The sequence below is a fragment of the Diadema antillarum genome, unplaced genomic scaffold (assembly GCF_040938485.1).
Source record: "Diadema antillarum isolate AM-2024a unplaced genomic scaffold, OU_Dant_1.0 scf00000001, whole genome shotgun sequence".
Taxonomy (NCBI): domain Eukaryota; kingdom Metazoa; phylum Echinodermata; class Echinoidea; order Diadematoida; family Diadematidae; genus Diadema; species Diadema antillarum.
The window spans coordinates 2,538,855-2,558,434 of record NW_027270890.1 but is presented as its reverse complement, the minus strand read 5'-3'; the positions used below and the strand labels follow the sequence as shown (position 1 = coordinate 2,558,434).

Sequence of the window (19,580 nt, the reverse complement as noted above, 5' to 3'; positions counted from 1 at the left end):
GAAATTGTTCAAGGTATCTTCATGGAACATAGTATATATACATGTACTGACTGGCAGTGATTATCTATAGAATTTAGGGTTCCTGGGGTCAGGGGTCAAAGGTCAAAGGCAACACTTCAAAATTTTACTATTTCCCTCATATTTATGCAATGCCAGCAGGATTATTTTTTTTTTTACACTTGGTGTATGCATGTATAACCTAATAGAGATTCTCTGGAAAGTTTCTCTTTTTTTTGCCTCAAAGGTCAAAAGGTCAAAGATCAAGTGAAAGTGCTGAACTAGCTTTTTCCTCCATATCTCGGAAGTGGCTCAAGTTATCTTGAAACTTACTACATATTTATGCATGTTCTGCCTGACAGTGATTATCGTATGAATCTTAGGGTCAAAGGCCAGATGAAAATGGTAACAATTTACTATTCAATACAGAAATTGCACTTTTTCTCCCTACCTTGAAAATTACTCAATGCATAAACTTATGAATGGGTCAAAGTCCTTAAATCCCAAAATACATGCTCTCCTATTCATCCAATTAAACCTTGGTCAAGGAAGGTGAACATTCAACACATTTGTGACAAACTTGTCATTTTGATATTTTGCCAATTTTGTGAAAATATAATCACACATTGTCCACATGTACTATAGACCTATTAGGAGAATCATGCATTAATGGCGGAGGCATACCAGTCGCCATAGCGACATTTCTAGTTTTTTTTGTATCGCTGACAATCTCTCCTTAATTGTGTTGATGGCTAAGTCCTCAATCCACACACACTGCGTCATCTGTGTCCTTCTGTGGAACAGTGCTTAGGCTCCAGATCACTGATAAGGCATTGAAAAACAAAAGTCAAAACCTTCAGGGGAATCAAAAATTTCCCCTTTGGAGCAAATTCCTGTGAGATGCCTCATTTTCAGACGTATATTCGCCCTATGGACCATTTATACGCATCACAGTCAAACCTGCCTTAGCGGCCACTGAAAAATTGCCCCAAGAGAAAACCCCTGTTAAAGACCCTGCATATAGCAGCCACCAGTCTAACGTGGCCAACGGCCACAAATTTTGTTTCCCGCGGTAGATTTTAACCTGTCTATAATGGCCACTTTTTTGGTCTCCCTTGGATGGCCGCTATAGACAAATTTGACTGTATATAGATATCTTATACAGTAAAACGCCAAGTTGTTGTTGTTGTTATTTCCTGTTTTATTCCGCTGTTGCTGGATTGTCTATCTCCTCCCAAGCCATCGGCTCCGGGCCGCTGCGACCAGTGCCGCCGGCCGCGGGAGAGTATCCTGCATCGGTTTCGTCCGCGTTCCGCCTCCATGTCGACGTTGAGGACGACAAAGAAAAATTAATTGGATAGATGCATAATGCATGATTGTGCATGACGGAAGAGCCGAGGTTTTAATATTCACCGAATTCTTGGCTGGACTCCTGCTTTCTCGATAGTCCATCTGTTAGCTTGCAGAAACAGTGGGATACTAAAGATGGTAGGGTGCAGCGAAATCTCTGTCATCTTTAGCGGACGCACATGCGCACACACAATGTACTCACGGCTATGCAGTGTACGTGTGTCTTGCGCCTGTGCATCTATTGACAATACACGAAACACTCTGCCTGCGCATGATATGGACTCTCATACGGTAATACATGGCGCGGTCACAGGGCAATTACGTATAGTTCGACATTGGCGTGCCCGAATGAAAACAACGAATGCTGTTATTGTATCCCCCGAACAGAGTTCGGAGGATACTATGGATTTGGCCTTGTTGTGCCGCCACGTCCGCCGCAGAGATTTTCTTGTGAGCGCTCTACTGGCTGCAGTTCTTCTTAGATCATCTTCAAATTTGGCATGAAGGTGTATTATGGTAAAACGAAGACGCCTATTGTTTTTGGTGATGGCGCCCTCGCTTGTTCCGTCTTTATACATGAAAAGGTAGATTGAACAGGGTCTGCTTGTGTGTGCGACGCTGGCCTTGTTTCTTGACCGATTTTTTTTTCAAATTTGGTATGTAAATGTGTCATAGTCAAATCTATACACCTATACCTATTGATAATGTTGCCCTCACTGTTCCACCTTTTACAGGGTCAAAGGTTACCCTGATCATGTCAAAATTTGCAAAAGTGCTTATTTATGCAATAACTTGATTGTTACTCAACGGATTTTATTCAGACTTGCTAAGGAGGTGTATGGGTGGTCATTCTACATGAAGGACACAACAGTTTGTGGTGACGGAGCCCTCAGTGTTCCAACTTGGATGCCATGTCACATTTCTTGTGTGCGCTCTATCAGCCACATTTCTTATCAGATTTTCTTCAAATTTGGCGAAAAGGTGCATTATAGTGAAATGAAGATGCCTATATTGTTTTTGGTGATGGTGCCCTTGCTTCTGTCTTTATACATGAAAAGGTAAATTTAACAGGGTCTGCTTGTGTGTATGATCCTGGCTGTGTTTCTTGACTTCAAATGGGGTGTGGGGGGGGGGGGGGGGGGGGGGGTGAGGGCGCGGTTTTGGGGGAAACATGTGCTCAGTCGGGTCCCCCGGCCAAGTGCTCTAGTTTATTGTATTTTTGCACAACTACAGGATACTATGCAGCTCAGGTACATCATTGAGTTTACTCTCAAGTCGGGTATCATTGTACTCAGACTGTTTAGAATGGCTAAATATCCACTTAACTAGGGCATGTCCGTGCCAATATCGTGCCCTTCCATTAGAGATTACATGTGCCGCTGTCCATTCGTTTACTGCAGCTGCTGTAAACATACATATTTGTAAGACATGTGCGGACGTTGGTGAAGTCTGTTTGCTTTGCCGACGACCTGTTTTTGAAGTTACAAGTGAAAATAAAATGGGTGGTTCTATGATCCATCAAACCAGGTTTTGGTGATAAAAATAAAAAAGGAGGGAGCAAATGAAGACAAAAATATTCTATTCATTATCTCATAATGTGGGGAAAGAAATATTACAGAAAATAATATGAGGCCCTGAGACCCATGGATTCTCACGGGTGCCTAATACTTACAAAACCTATGACTATGATCTCCCCCTCCACAAATGATAATATAATAATAATAATAATGATAATAATGATAATAATAATAATGAATAATAATGTACAATCTGCAGCAGATAAACCGGTGGTTCTATGATCTATCACACCAAGTTTTGGCCACGGGTGCCTGCATGGAGGCAAGCACAGGGGGTAATATAAAAGTCAAAGTGTCAAGGGTATTTCCCTGTTCAACGGGAAGAATCTGTGAAGAACTTTCGGGGATTATCATAAGCATTTTTAGTAATTTTTCCTGAATAAGTTTTGTCGTTGTCATGCCTCCGCCACGAAGTGGTGCCGGAGGCATTATGTTTTCGGGTTGTCCGTCCGTCCGTCCCGTCCGTCCTCCTCCGTCCTTCCGTCCGTCCGTAATGAATTTTGTGGACAAGGTAACTATCAAAACCTCTTGAGGTATCCTAGTGAAACTTGGCATGTATATGTATTAGGGGATGAAGTTGTGCCTATCAACTTTTGGGTGCACATGCTCAAGGTCAAAGGTCAAAAGGTCAAGGTCAAATACATAAAATTTAAATGTCACTATTTCCACCACATCTATTGAATGCCAGAAGAGATTTTCTTGCAACTTAGTGTATACATGTATTACCCAATTAAGATTCTCTGGTGAAAGTTTGGGTCATGAGGTCAAAGGTCAAAGGTCAAAAGGTCAGGGTCAAATACATAAAATTTCACTATTTCCACCATATCTATTGAATGCCTGAAGATATTTTCTTGAAACTTAGGCCAAAAAAAAAAAAATTGTTGCATTGGCGTAACCCGCCCTACCCTAAAAATTCAGCCGACCCCATGTTTTTTTATTATTTTTTTTTGCTATCGATATCAAATATCTTGTTGATTGCGATCGCGATCGCACAAACCCGGAAGTGGAAACGGCTCTGGGGATATCGGATGTACGAGGGAGAGATCTAGCGCCTCGCATAAGCCTTCCTTGATCAGTACGTCATCTGTTTCCAACACGGACACATACTCTAACAAGATTTATTCAGTGTATACGTAGCATTCAGACTGCGATGTATTGTGCACAGTTTTGCCATAGGTTTCTTGTGTGGAGAACTTACACGAATCTGTATATGTGGGACTGTAATAGAGATCGCCGTGTGCGATGAAAAGATCGTACATATGGGTCAATTTGCATCTATCTTATCTAAGTCAAAATAGTAAAATATGAAGTGAAAACATTCAGGATAGGGATTTCAACATCTTTAAATTCTGTGAAGGGGTATAATTCCAGTAATATCGGCCTCATAAATGATTTGTAGAATAGATGAACACAGCACATTCGGTGCAGCAGTTGTAACTGTTTACTGAGCTGAGCACGAGTTTTACATGTAAAATGCAGGTAGCAAAAAAAAAAAAAAAAAAAAAAAAAAAAATCCGCCCGACCGACCCTATTTGAAAATCTCATGTTACGCCAATGCAACAATTTTTTTTTTTTTGGCCTTAGTGTATACATGTATTACCCAATGAAGATTCGCTGGTGAAAGTTTGGGTCATGAGGTCAAAGGTCAAAGGTCAAAAGGTCAAGTAAAAATATTAAAACTTCTTTGTTTTCTCCGTACCTTGGAAAATTGTTCAAGGTATCTTCATGGAACATAGTATATACATGTACTGACTGGAAGTGATTATCTAGAGAATGTAGGGTTCATGGGGTCAAAGGTCAGGGGTCAAAGGTCAAGTGCAACACTTCAAATTTTACTATTTCCCTCATATTTATGCAATGCCAGCAGGGGTATTTTTTTTAACACTTGGTGTATGCATGTGTAACCTAATAGAAATTCTCTGGAAAGTTTTTTTTTCTTCCTTTTTTTTTTGCCTCAAAGGTCAAAAGGTCAAAGATCAAGTGAAAGTGCTGAACTAACTTTTTCCTCCATATCTCGGAAGTGGCTATCTTATGAATTTTAGGGTCAAAGGCCAGATGAAAATGGTAACAATTTACTATTCAATTCAGAAATTGCACTTTTTCTCCATACCGGTACCTTGAAAATTACTCAATGCATAAATGTATGAATGGGTCAAAGTCAAGTTAAAGTCCTTAAATCCCCAAATACATGCTCTCCTATTCATCCAATTAAACCTAGGTCAAGGAAGGTGAACATCGAACACATTTGTGACAAACTTGTCATTTCAGTATTTTGCCAATTTTGTGAAAATGTAATCACACATTGTCCACATGTACTACATGTATCTAGACATAATGGGAAAATCATGCATTATGGCGGAGGCATACCAGTCGCCAAAGCGACATTTCTAGTTGTTGTTTGTTTTTGCTTTTTGTTTGCGGGATGGAAATCTGTGTGGGGGGGGGGGGGAGGTGGGTGAGGGACAACAAGACAATCGTTGGACTTCAATGGGTGCAGATAACCCCTCAAAATTCAAGTTCTATAATAAAAGCAAGTGACGGGAAGATATCCCAACCAATGTACTGGATCGCGGCACGTTCTACAAATGTAATATTGAATATCTTGGAAGGGGGGGTCATGGGTAGAAGAGAGCACAATTTAACGAAGGAATGAGAAAACATCTATTTTATTTCATCAAAATGTGCAAAATCGTATATGAGAAGGAGAAAAAAAATAAAGGCCCTCCGACCCATGGATTTCCACGAGTGCTGCTAGTATATATATAAAACGCTATTCCAGCCATAAGGGGAAATACAGAATAAGTTATAGTTTGGGGGGATTTCGAGAAAAAGCATAATAACATTCACAAAAATGCCAAATTGCCTTTTGGAAAAATTATGCGTTAAAGTGTATCTGTACACAGAAATTTAGTTTTCTGACATTGTAGGTTATTGTACTGGTAATATCCCTATCAAATATAAAAGTGCAACGTTACTCACATACAGAGATATAGCAATATATAAAGAAACATCGAGCAATCTCTGAAATGCCAAAAATTACATTCGCCTTGATCTTAGAGTAGTCGTCTTGCGTTATCGACTGCATTACATTGTGTAGTTCGATAATTTTCTGTACGATCAGTGTGCTACAATACCCTCAAAACATGCAAATGCACGCAAATGTCCACGTACGCTGCTAGGTTGGTGCTGCCGCGCCGCCCCGGGCCACTGACCAGGCAGCTGCGGCAGCATCTACTCATGCGGATGCATATGGCTAGATGAGGCGATACCGATAGACGGTATTCGATATAGCTGTGCGCAGACGAGGCAAACGAAGGAAACGTGCACACACTGATGGTCTACGCGCGCCTACTATATTCAGATCTGGCTACTATTGCAGCGGGCACTAGTGCGTGCTGATTTATTAAAATTAATATTTCACAGTTTTGGGCATTTTTTGTGATGGGATAGAATTTTCTCTGGAGTTCTTAGGACATGCTCTCACACTTCTCACATTTAAATTTTAGGGGAGAGATTCCCTTTGATATGGGCTCAATGAAGCATTAAATTGACAAGAGCACAAAATGCATCTTATACCACTAAATAAATTCTGTATGTTTATGAGAAAGTACAACTTTTTTTGAGAAAAAGCAAATATGCCTGCATTCCCCCAATGACCATTTTCTATGCACATCCAAATATATACACCCTTTTTTTTTGCATCACTGACAATCTCCCTTAAATTGTATTGATGGTACAGTCCTCAATCTACACACATACTGTGGAGTAGTCCTTAGACCCCAGATCACTGATAGCGCATTGAAAAACATTGTCAAAACCTTAAGGGGAATCAAAAATTTCCCCTTTGGAGTGAATTCCTCTTAAGATACCTTGTTTTCAGAGGTATATTCCCCTATGGATCGTTTTATACATATATATATATATCTCACAAAACATTACCATTATCAATTTACCGGTACTTGGATCTCATTGAATCTCATTAGTAGATCCAGCTGAGGCAGCGGCTGGTCATTATTCATAACTCTGTGCCCCAAAAAGGATTATGCACATAAAGGGTTGAAGAATTGGTCCACTGGGTAATCAAGCTTGGGTCTGCCTAAACTCCTATGAAGTCTCTGTGGCGGAGCGGTTAAGGCATTGGTGTTCCATGCGAAAGACCTAGGTTCGATTCCTGGTGGAGACCAATTTTTCAACTCTTGCTCTTTTTTCAAAAAAGGAAGAACAGTAAGAGAAATAATAATCCAAAGCTATGCACCATTTTCTCTGTTGTCATATCTGACATATCTATCTATCTATACATACATACGTACACAATATATGAGGAAAGAGAAACCAGTGTGTAGCTTTGAAATTATCATTCCTCTTAAATACTGCTCTCCTTTTTTCTTTTTTTTTGGAAAAAGTGCATTACTTGAAAAATTTGTCTCTACCAGGATTCCTTTGGCATGGAACCCCAGTGCCTTAACCCGTTTGCCACGAAGACTGCGTCACTATTCAGGCAGACCAAAGCTCAATTTCCCAATGGACAGACTCTTCAACCCTTTATGTGCATATTCCTGTTTGGGGGGGAGAGAGTTGTGAATAGTAGCCAGCCGCATGCCTCAGCTGGCTCTACTACTAGAGATTCAAGTAACAGTGAATTGATTCAGGTAATGTTTTGAGAGAGCAGTCAGCAATACATACAGCTTTAGGCCTCTCCTTAACTTGATTTTGCATATAAATGTGAAATATGAGGAAAGTGTGTAGCTTTGAAATTATAATTCCTCTTACTGTTCTCCCTTTTTTGGAAAAAGTGCAGGAGTTGAAAAAATGTTCTTCACCAGAAATTGAATCCACTTGGCATGGAATGCCAATGCCTTGATAAATGTTTGTTTTGAGCCTAATTTATCCTTCTGTCAGCTATGACCAGAAATTCACTCCTGGAAATGTGAAGTAATTTCATCTTATGTTGTTCATATCAAACATGATGATGGTTCCAGTAATTAAATAATGAGCTCAGTTCCTTCTAAAGTTGGGTAATTCATTGCATGTTTCCATGTTAAGACAGATTTTGAACATTGCATTTGTTGGGAGAGAATTCTCGCTATCCCCAATACACCAAAAAGTATCCGGATATGGCTTTTTTGTCAAAATTTAGTGCACTTCCAGGACTCGGGCACTTCCTGTGCTGGGCATATTTTGCACAGCTCTAGCGTGCGCGTACGTATACCTAGGGCCGTGCCGGCCACGGGTAGGCGCCAGTACCCGAGCCAGGCCTGTGATAGCTAGCCCCTGTATTTACCCTAGGCCTTGCATACAAAGTAGACATACTGCTTGATCATAGTGATTGACTTGCATGTCGGTCATTTCTGCATACCCCACGACAACGCTGAAAATAATACTTGAAAATATTCAGCCACCTGGATATCGTCATGGAAGGTTCTTCTCGAAATGACAGTTCCCCAGCTGAAAGCATTTTTGATGGAAAGAGGCATTCCTTGTCATGGAAAACGCAAGCCTGACCTCGAATCACTGGCAGTGAAAGCAGCTAAAATGTACAGCGTTATTGAGCCATGTGACCAGAAGGAATCGGGGAAGAAGCGCCATAGAGTGCAGGTTCGCAGTAAGGACCCATAGTCATATATACAGCAATTTCTCAAGAATGGAGAAATTTCAAATCATATAAATGCTAAAATTCAAGTCGAGGAAACAGTAAGAACACACCAGAATACAGTCGGCCGGCTGTATAGCTGTGAGCTGTGTGTAAAGAGCATTCGCTTGTAATGTGCGTACGAACGGAAGTGACTTAGCTCCGGAACTATCCCATAATGCACTGTAAATGACACTTAAATTAACATCCGGATACTTTTTGCATATTGGCGATAGCGAGAATATGTTAATATTATATTCGAATTATTTCCCAGTTCAAGTAAAAGTAATCATCAGTATATGACACTTATTTTTGTTGCAGTTGGTGAAATTGCTTCAGTAAATGTGCCTAAGATTTATGCAGAGACATTCTAGGAGTAGACTTAAATTCTAGTGTTTAATTGTTGCAAAGAGTTCTCTTGTGGATATTCAAGCCTTACTGTGAGTTTCATTTTCACTTCATTTAACACTGAGAAATACTCAGTGATAACTGATTACTAGTAGTAATGATAAAAAGTGATATTTTTTGAAACCACATATTCAAATTGACAGAGATAATGTCATCACCTCACAAATCTCCATTAAGACTTCATACAAAATTTAACCAAATTTCTGCTCTTTTCTTCCATGAAATCAGTCAGAATATTTGTCCTTCATGTGATGCTATATTTTTGTCTTTTAGTAACCTAACAGTGAATATTTTCAAGGAAAAGAAGGTCATAATTGCTTTGTTTTTGACCAAAAACTTGTCTGTAATATATTTCTTACTAGCAGCACCCGTGGAAATCCATGGGTCTCAGGGCCTCATGTTTTTTTAATTCATTCATATTTCTTTCCCCCCGTTTTATTAGGTAAAAAGAAAGAACTTTCCGTTTGTTTGTTTTTTGCCCAGAGTCATCCCATCAAAGCCGTTCCTAATGTTGGTGCACTTGTTTGATCGATCATTACGCACACATAAACACACACATACACACACAAAGACACCTTTTCGATTCATTAAAAAGATGCAGATTGGTTATATCATCATTTATATTTCTTTTTCCACGTTTTTATATGAAAAACCCGTCTGTGTCCCTTCCATCCGATGACAATCTCATCTGAGGGTTACAACTTGTTCCTGAAATACAATTGATGGATCATTTATCATTTTTCCCCTCTCTCTCTCTTTCTTTCTTTCTGATGTTCTTTTATTCCCTCTCGAGAACATGTGTCTATATAGATAAAATCAGACTATTCATTAAACCACCCGTTCATGTGACTCTGAATTTTGTGGTTTTTTATTTCATTTTTAGATATTTCATATTTGTTTATTTTCATCAGTTATTGTGGTGTTTGTGTGTATCTGTGAGTGTGTGTTTATGGAATTGTAACTGGAAACATACACTAACTATTCCACTGCTCAGTTGTACAGGATATAAATAGAGTTTGACAGAGCTAGGGTGAGAGAGGGTAAGAGAGAGAGAGAGGAAGAGAGAGCCAGATAAATTTCCAGAGAATGTTTTCTTTCCTCTTTCTCTGTCTTTCTTTTTTATTTCTGATAACATTGTTTTTTTCCCCTTTCGAGAACACGTGTCTCCATCGACGAAATAAGGCCTTTCAGAAAATGACCTGACAATCTGACTCGCATTTTCGCTTTTGCTGTTGTTGTTTTTTACTACAAATAATTTTTTTTTTATGCCTCCGCCAACAAAGTGGCCGGAGGCATTATGTTTTCGGGTCGTCCGTCCGTACGTCCGTCTGTACGTCTGTCCCGTTTTGTTTTTGTCGATATCTCAAGAACCGTGAGGTGGTTTTGCATCAAACTTGGTATGAGGGTATATCCTGGGGGGATGATACTTTGTTTGGATTTTAGGGTCACGGGGTCAAAGGTCAAAGGTCACAGGTTATTTTGTGAAAAAAGGTTGAAATTTCATGTTTTTCACCATATCTCGCAAATGGTTCAAGGTATCTTCATGGAACTTAGTATATATGCATGTACCGATGGGAAGTGATTATCTAGGGAAGTTGGGGGTCATGGGTCAAAGGTCAGGGGTCAAAGGTCAAGGTCAACTCCTCAAAATATCACTACTTTCCTTATATTTATGCAATGCCTGAAGAATTTTTTTTTAACTTGATGTATGCATGTATAACCCAATATATATTCTGTGGGAAGTTTCTTGCCAAAAGGTCAAAGGTCAAGTGAAAGTGCTAAATTGCACTTTTTCCTCCATATCTCAAAAGTAACTCAAGGTATTATCATGAAACTTACATATTTATGCATGTTCTACCTAACAGTGATTCTCTTTGGAACTGTGAGGTCAAAGGTCAAAGGCCAGGTTTAGATAATACTATTTTACCATTTGATACTGAAATTATACTTTTTCTCAATACCCTGAAAATTACTCAATGCATAAACTTATAAAAGGGTCAAAATTCAAGTAAAAATCATCAGTTCCCCCAAATACCTGCACTCTGACGTTTTAATCATTCATCCAATTGAACCTAGTTCTAGGAAAGTGAACATTCAGCACATTTGTGGCAAACCTGTCATTTTAATATTTTGCCAATTGTGTGAAACTGTCATCACACATTGTCAAGACATTGTACTATAGACCTATTAGGAGAACCATTCATTATGGCGGAGGCATACACCAGTTGCCGTAGCGACATTTCTAGTTTCTATTTCTTTATTTTACTAATTTTCGTGTTTTGTTTTGTATTGTCATTTTTTCTTTTCCCCCCATTTGAGGAGGAATAGAACCGAGAGGGTTTGGATGTGCATGAAAAAAAAGAGAACAAAAGTATTTTATAGGGAGGAACGGAAAGGAAGGGGGGAAAAAAAGGTAATTCGTCCTGACACATGGCCGACGTGTGATACATGGAGTCGTCTCACACCTCCCATGTGTATCAGCGTATTCATACAATGTTACTGTATACAGTATCCATCCCGAGCACGCAGGCGAATCGCCGAGTAAAATCTTGCAATGCTCAGATCATACGTATACAGACAGCTGTACTGACCAACACCACGATTCTACATGCCCGTCACTACAACATCCTTATATATTTAGTGGAGAATTTTGTGGATTTGTTTAAAATCTAATTGATGAAATACCAACGCTTAGATTCGCAATTCATGTCCAGTATACAGCAACTTTCTAACCAGCTGACCCAGGCTGCTCGTATCCACACACAGTACGCAGCAATAGGGCTTACCAAAGCATTGTGTACACTAATGGACTCGTCTGTTCGGATTTTGCAGCGTCAAGAATTAGATCGTTATTGCAATCCCTTTCATGAAAGGCAAACACATAATAGCCATACAGCAGTCTGTATTGTACAATGACATCCGATGTGAGAGTAAACTCAATGACTCACCTGAGGTGCAGAGGATCCTGCAGTTGTGCGAAAGTGTGCCGAGAACGTATCATAATATGCAATGCAACACAGGCAGGCTCAATACATTATGCATGTACCACTCTCCACGATGATCTCTTTGCATGCCCGTACCCATGCATAGTGCGTCTAAATAAGATCCATTGTCTCCACGAGCGACCACAGAACTGGACGCATATGGCCTATTGTGTAGATTTCTGTGTGTGCGATCTGAGCCTGCGAGCTGTATAACCCGTGTACATCGTGTGTGCGTGTGTGTCTGTCCATGAAAGATGATCGAGAGCTTTCGCTGCACCCATTATCCCACTGAAGCAGGAGTCCCGCGAACTCGCTTCATTTTTCTTTTGTGCCGCTCTCGACGTCGACACAGAGGCGGAGCGCAGACGAAACCCGGTCGAAGGCATAAAAGAGACCCTCCCGCTGCCGACGGCACCGGTCTCGAGGGCCCAGAGCCGATGGCTTCGGAGGAGATAGCCGCACAAAAAAACATGTGCAAAACCTATAGTGGACCCCCCGCTTCACCTTAGAACATTACTGTGTATAATTTACAAACCAATGGGAGAGGTGATGTCAGCTCTTATTCCAATTGTTTGTATGTGATTCTAACCAATATTACCATATTATGAAAACATGAAATTTAGAATTCCATTGCTCTATTTTTTTTTCATGTCTAATTTTTTTAGAACTGCAACTATTGTCTTTATCTGATTTATTCTATTTGTTACAAGCAGCTTGAACAAAGATGTGGAATAGCACTTCAGATATTATCTATAAATATGCCCAGTTCATTTCTACTCGCTGAGATTAAATGTTGCATTCTTCACTGGCAGCACCACAGTCATGTTTTCTTGAAATCACCACACAGTTATTGCATATACATGTACCCAAGTGTTCTTGGCAGATTATATCACCTGTTTACCTATTTACAATTTTTTGGATGAAGTCTTCTACTGTTTTTATGATTATGTTTCCCATTAAATCTGGCACAGAAGGATTGGAATTTTTCCACCAGCTGATACCTCATAAAGCACATTTAGGGTTTATGAAAACAAGTGCAACTAAAATACAGACATGTTAGTCCATGGGCCAAGACCCAAAAAATGGGTTATTGGTACCACCTGAGGTGGCAAAACCTTTTTGGTGTCATTTTGTTTGTCGGGTATAGATATGCTTATCAAGCTATGATAGCATTTCCAAATGAGTAGCTTAGTCATAATAAATGAATTTTTAACCAATTTGGTCTCGTTTTTATACCCCTATACTTCTGAATAGAAACTAAACCGCTATACAAAGAAGAGCACTGCCTTCTGTATGTCCACAGGTGTTCTGTTGTAAACGCGTTGCACTTAGTCTTTATGCAAGGCAGCGAAGGGAATATCCAAAGGGTTATGATGTCCCCAGCTGTCACGCGGTGTGCTTAGTCTTTATCTAGAACAATGTACCATTATCAAATCTAAAGTTCCTAATAAAAGGGATTATCTATACTGTTTTTATACCACCCTCTCAACAAATACATCAGTTTTAAACAAAAATCACTCTGTTCATTTACAACATTATTTATTATAATGTATTGTAGTGTACCGATACATTATTTTTGCATTATCTTTTAATGTTGGATGGAAATAAAGCGACATTGGCGTGGTATTAGCGTTTTCACCGTAGCGTTTTCACCGGAAAATGATAAATAATTGGAAAATACGGTAAAATTCACGAGGAATTGCTTTTTTGTTGTTGTTGTTTTTAGATAAAGGGATATACACTGTATTATAAGCTTTGGATATTCCCTTCGCCGTCTTGAATACTCAGTATTAGACTAAGCGCTGTGGACATCATAACCCTTGGATATTCCCTTCGCTGCCTTGAATAAAGATGAAGCGCACCGCGTTTACAACAGAACACCTGTGAACATACAGAAGACAGTGCTCTTCTTTTTATAGAGGTTGGTCTCGATTCAGAAGTATAGGGATATAACAACGAGACCAAATTGGTTTAAAATTCATTTATTATGACTACGCTACTCATTTGGAAATGCTATCATAGCTTGATAAGCATATCTATGCCCGACAAACAAAATGACACCAAAAAGGTATTGCTACCTCAGGTGGTACCAATATCTGGCCTGGCCCATGGACTATGTAGACTGTGTAATCTTCAGTTACCTGTTAGTAATCACTCACTGCCATGCCCAAATTTCAATGATTACATGTACCTTGTGTATCTTCTTGATGGTAGGATGTTGACAGCTCTGAACGAGATGGGTAAAGTGATCATGGCAGGAATTCACTACATGCTGACTCCGGACAAAAGCAGTTACGAACCCCAGGCATCCTACTTTGATGTGGTGAGAAATTATGGTCTCATAATAGAATTTTTATGCCTCCGCCACGAAGTGTCACCAGAGGCATTATGTTTTCGAGTTATCTACACTGTATGCAATGCCTGGAGGATTTTTCTTGAAACTCAGTGTATACATGTATTACCAAATAGAAATTCTCTGGGAAAGTTTTTGGCTAACAGATCAAAGGTTAAAGGTAAAGTGAAAAGGCTAGATTTTACTTCTTCCTCAATATCTCGGAAGTGGCTCAAGGTATCATTATGAAACTTTGTACATATCTATGCATGTACTGCATGTCAGTGATTCCCTGGGTAATTTCAGGGTCAGGGGGTCAAAGTTCAAGGGTCAAAGGCCAGGTTAAAATGCTTTAATTTTACTATTTAATGCTGAAATTACACTTTTTCTCCATACTTTGGGAATTAGCCAATGCATATAAAAAGAGTTAAGGGTCAAGTGACAATTGTCAAATCCCCTATTACCTGCTCTCTTAGATAATATAGCCATTGATCCAATTAAACCTACTTCAAGAAAAGTGAACAACCACCACATTTGTGACAAATATGTCCTTTTGATTTTTTTTCCAATTATGTGAAACTGTCATCACACATTGTGAAGACATACTATAGACTTATTGGGGGAACGATGCATTGTGGCAGAGGCATACCAGTCGCCATAGTGACATTTCTAGTTCTTTGCATTAGGAAGATAAGGAAGTCTGTAGGAAATTGAGACCTCTATAATTAGCTCATTTTACAAACTCACCTGAGACAAGGATTCAAGCTGGCTATTGGCTGTCTGTGGCATTCATTCTGTGTGTGTGTGTGTGTGTGTGTGTGTGTGTGTGTGTATGTGCATCATCTGTTGTTTGTTGTCTCTAAAGTTTTAAATTTTCATTTCCTTCTTTCAGGGATGCCACTTTCCCAACTTCAGTCGGAATTCTGACTTCTTCCGTCATTTCTTGCAATTCTGACTTTACCTTTTTTCTGCAATCACAAAAAGTTGAAAATTTGTATCATTCTGTCTCCCTCTCTCTCTCTCTCTCTTTCTTTCTCTTTCTTTCTCTGTCTTCCAGTCATTCTTTTTTTTTTCCTTGTCTCTCCAGCATGTGCATGAGGATCTTTTATTAATTTCTCATATAATGTATGGGAATACTGTTGCATGTATATGTGCGCACACATCTGGCAAGCTTGTGTTACAAAGCCTGAACAGCACCCACCAACAGATGGGCTAATAAGACGGTCATGTATCAGCTGCCAGGAGCTAGCTTCGGGTATAGACTGCACTGAGCATTCCGATCCCTGACTGTGGCCATCTAGCTGCTAGCTAGCTATGTGATGACTTGGATTGTGCGTACAATGAATGTTTCCCCAGGTGTACACGGTACAACTGCCTTCGATATTTTTAGTGGAGTTTTCTTTTTATATGTTGGACTTTTTCATGGAATTTCACACAAGGATTATCATTGCCATCATCTCTGTACAACTGTAATCAGTAAACGAGACATGAAACTCATCACTGAAGACGAGTTGGTGATACGCTGGGGTGACATAAGATACTGGTCATCCATGATCGACAACGAAAAGAATGTGATATAGCTACTTGAGGTTATATGAAGTTGAATTTCTTGTACCTACATAATTCAGATCGTATTTTTTCTGTCATACAAACCTATCAGAAACTCTGTGCGTGTGCGAATCAGCCAATTTACAGGCTTTTTGAGTACGCACAGTGTATTTACCAAGTGGTCATCGGCACAAACAAATTGAAATATGACGATAATTATTACTGTTTCAAAGATCATATTGACTTTAACATTGGTCTTTTCAAGCATGAACTTTGACCCTTATGTGCATAACCAAAACTGCTATATCTAATCTTGTTGTCATTATCATAATATGATCAGTTGGGAGAGCTCTTACAGCTACACACCTGTAAAATTTTCCAGCAGTAAAAGCAATGAAGTATCAAATACGAAACAAAGGGAAATAGAGCAAGTGTGTGTGTTTACATGACAATGTGGTTTATACCTGGACGAAAGTGGCATGATCTCAATTTTTAAAAAAATCAAAAAAAGAAAAACAATTTTTGCTTTGCATCCTATGAGGTTTGAAACTTCACAGGTCCAAACGTATGGCTCCAGCAAAAGAGACAACGCCTTTAACCACGTAACTGGAATAGGTCTCCTCGAACCAAGAGTGTGGAACGTAAGCTATATGTGAAAGATGAATCATGACGATCACCCGTGGTCGACACATTTTCAAAGGGGACAGTTAGAAGTGGAAGGAGTACTAAGTATATTGTTTCATTAATTCCAGAGCAATGACACCCTTACATATAGGCATACCATAATTTCGCCTCTGAAATCAATGGTAGCACTCATGCACCAGTACTTGCATAGTGCATAAACTTTTCACTTTTTCACTTTTCAGTGAAACGTGTCATAACATAAATTTGTAATTCAATCAGCAGTGATTGACTTTATGAAGGAGAAAGATATATCAAATTTAAAGCTTAGCACGTAACTCGGGGATTATAGCATCATATTCAGTTCTTTACTGCCCAGATGCCAACAACACCCCTCACCAACGGCTACGCATAGTGAAACAGCCATGACGAAAATAAAAGTTTTGCCTTTTCTTTGGCAGAACGAAACAGAACCCCTTCAAACACACTATACTTGGCAGGGTGTGGCATGAAAAAGCTCTTTACTAAAACTAAACAGTACATACCTTCCACTCATGTGGCACAAGAAACCTCTATAGCAAAATAAAGCCTGTCTACAACTCCGTTATTGGGTCAAACAATAACAACCTGAAATTTCAAAGAGATGAGCGAGACGCTATACACCAGGCCTAAAGTTAATGAATTCAGATCTCATTCCTACTCAAGTTGGGAATATGTAAATGTACACATTCCCACATACAGTATAACAAAAACAAACATAAGAAAAGGGAAGAGAAAATGAAAGTTGGTAAGGGGAAAACTGCATATAAGAGCAATTTATAACCTTACGTGTGGCAAATGAAGCAAATGTATAAGATAGACTTAATGGCCCGAATTCACGAAGGTGGTACAAATGAAACCATGGTTTAAACCATGGACAAACACCATGGAGCGCCAAGTGTCGCATGGAATATTTTGTTACGAAATCAGTCATTTCGTCGATGAAATGATTATTTTGTAACGAAATGACAACATTTTGCAACTAAATGAACATTTTGTCGACGAAATGATAATTTCGTTAACGAAACGGTCATTTTGTCGACGAAATGACCAATTTCGTAACAAAATATTTCATGCGACACTTGGCGCTCCATGGTTTTTGTCCACGGTTTAAACCATGGTTTCATTTGTACCACCTTCGTGAATTCGGGCCAATAAGTCCCACGTAATGTTAAAGCAGCTTTTCAGCATAAACTTTTTTTTACACACATAGTAGGCCCCCATTGCAATGTCGAATTTAAAAACCATCAACTTAATGTCAGAGAAGAAACTAACGTACAAGATGCAGTAAAACCGTAACTTAAATCACTACTCTACCACTTGGCCATGGAACATCCACAGAAAATGTTAAGGGAAAGAAACAACTATAAATATAACATTTTTGAATAAAAGGAAAAGAAAAAGAAAATGTCCACGTCAGGATAACAAACGTGCCCCCATGAACATGCATTTTATTGCTAGACGGGAATACGGTCTTGATGCAAATGATTGTCTCATTAATTCAAAAGCAATGATTCTTTTACCACCACCTTTACCACATCACAATGACGTCTCTGAAATCAATGGTAGCACTCATGCGCAGGTGATTGCAGCGTGCATTACCGGGTAATTTCCCTTTTCCTAAACTACCAGTGAAACGTGCCATAGCATGTAGTGTAATTCGATCAGTAGTGATTGGCTTTGAAGAAGAAAGGTGTATCAAATTGAACGCTTACCACATTACTCAGGGTGATCACTGGATGATCCTGATCTGTTCTGTACTGCCCCAGATGCCAACAATATACATCACCTACGGCTACTAGTGAAATATCCATGACAAAATAAAAGCCTTTTTCACGGTAATACGACACAGAATCCCTTCATACACACTGGACCTAGCAGGGTGTGGCACGAGATACCTCTATAGCAACATAAAGCCTTCTACAACTCCGTTATTGGGTCAAACAATACAACCTGAAATTGCAAAGAGATGAGCGAGACGCTGTACACCTGGCCTAGAGTTAATTAATTCAGTTCTCATCCCTACTCAAGTTGTGATATGTAAATGTACACATTCCCACATACAGTATAACAAACACAAACGTAGAGAAAAGGAAAGAGAAGGCGAAAGGTGGCATGGGGAAAACTGCATAAGGGCAATCTATAACCTTCCGTGTGACAAATGAAGCAAATGTATTAGACTTTCTAGAGCTAAAATAAAAGGAATGAAAGGGAAGAGAAACGCAAGGGGTTTGCTCATTTACATACGAATGGACGTGTTTGTGGTCTAAAATCAAAATGTACAGTGTTACCGACTGGCAACAGGTATACAGCCAAGGCACGAATCCGAATGCATTAGGCAATACGATTGAGAGTTAGCGACCATGAAAAGGTAGTGGAAGCAGTAATGATGATGCCAATATATTTCAGCATAGACTATGAGCACACAATTTCGAGGTCGAGGTCAGCAATTCAATAGACCATCAATGTTTCAGGACACTCGTGTACAAGGCACGGCCCAAACCACAGATTTTATTACATATATTGAATCCAAACGTTCCGTTTTTATTTCGTTTCACATGCAGATTTGATTTACCATAAACTCTGCAAGCAAGATTTACAACTGCACTAATTCACAAAATGTGAAGCGTTGTGAAATAAAAGGAGTAGGCCTACAGATTGTGATACAGTGCATTTTTTATACCGGTATAAAACTGGTCTTCCCTCATTAAATGAATTGAATTCTAATAGAGTTTATACACATGTCTATAGCAATGCAAAAAAGTAAATAAAAATTAGAAATGCCTTAAACTAAGACTAAAATAGGAGATTACTTGTTGTTTAAATTACACTTGCTATTGAATATGAAACGTTATCTAAAAAGAGTTAAAAGAAAAATGATTGAAAACAAAAGTGTCCTGTGAGCATCGATCCCTCTAAAGCGTACATGCAAAACCGTTACTCTAACCACTCGGCCATGGAACATCCAGGGAAAGGGTAAGGCAAAAAAAACAATGTGTAGATGTAACGGGGAAAAAAGTCAATGCCCGCACAACAAACGTGCCCGCGTGAACATGTATTGTATTGCTAGACGGCAATGCAGCCTTGTAACGACT

The 19,580-nt window shown here is 39.3% G+C and overlaps 1 protein-coding gene across 1 annotated transcript in view; it reads left to right on the top strand.

The window, feature by feature from the left end:
• LOC139721525 (alpha-mannosidase 2x-like) overlaps positions 1-19,580 on the top strand; it is a 220,830-nt gene that overhangs the window by 66,517 nt on the left and 134,733 nt on the right. Inside the window, exon 11 of the mRNA XM_071632875.1 lies at positions 14,160-14,268. Coding sequence (XP_071488976.1) covers positions 14,160-14,268 — 109 coding nt within the window. The remainder of the gene's footprint in view (positions 1-14,159; positions 14,269-19,580) is intronic.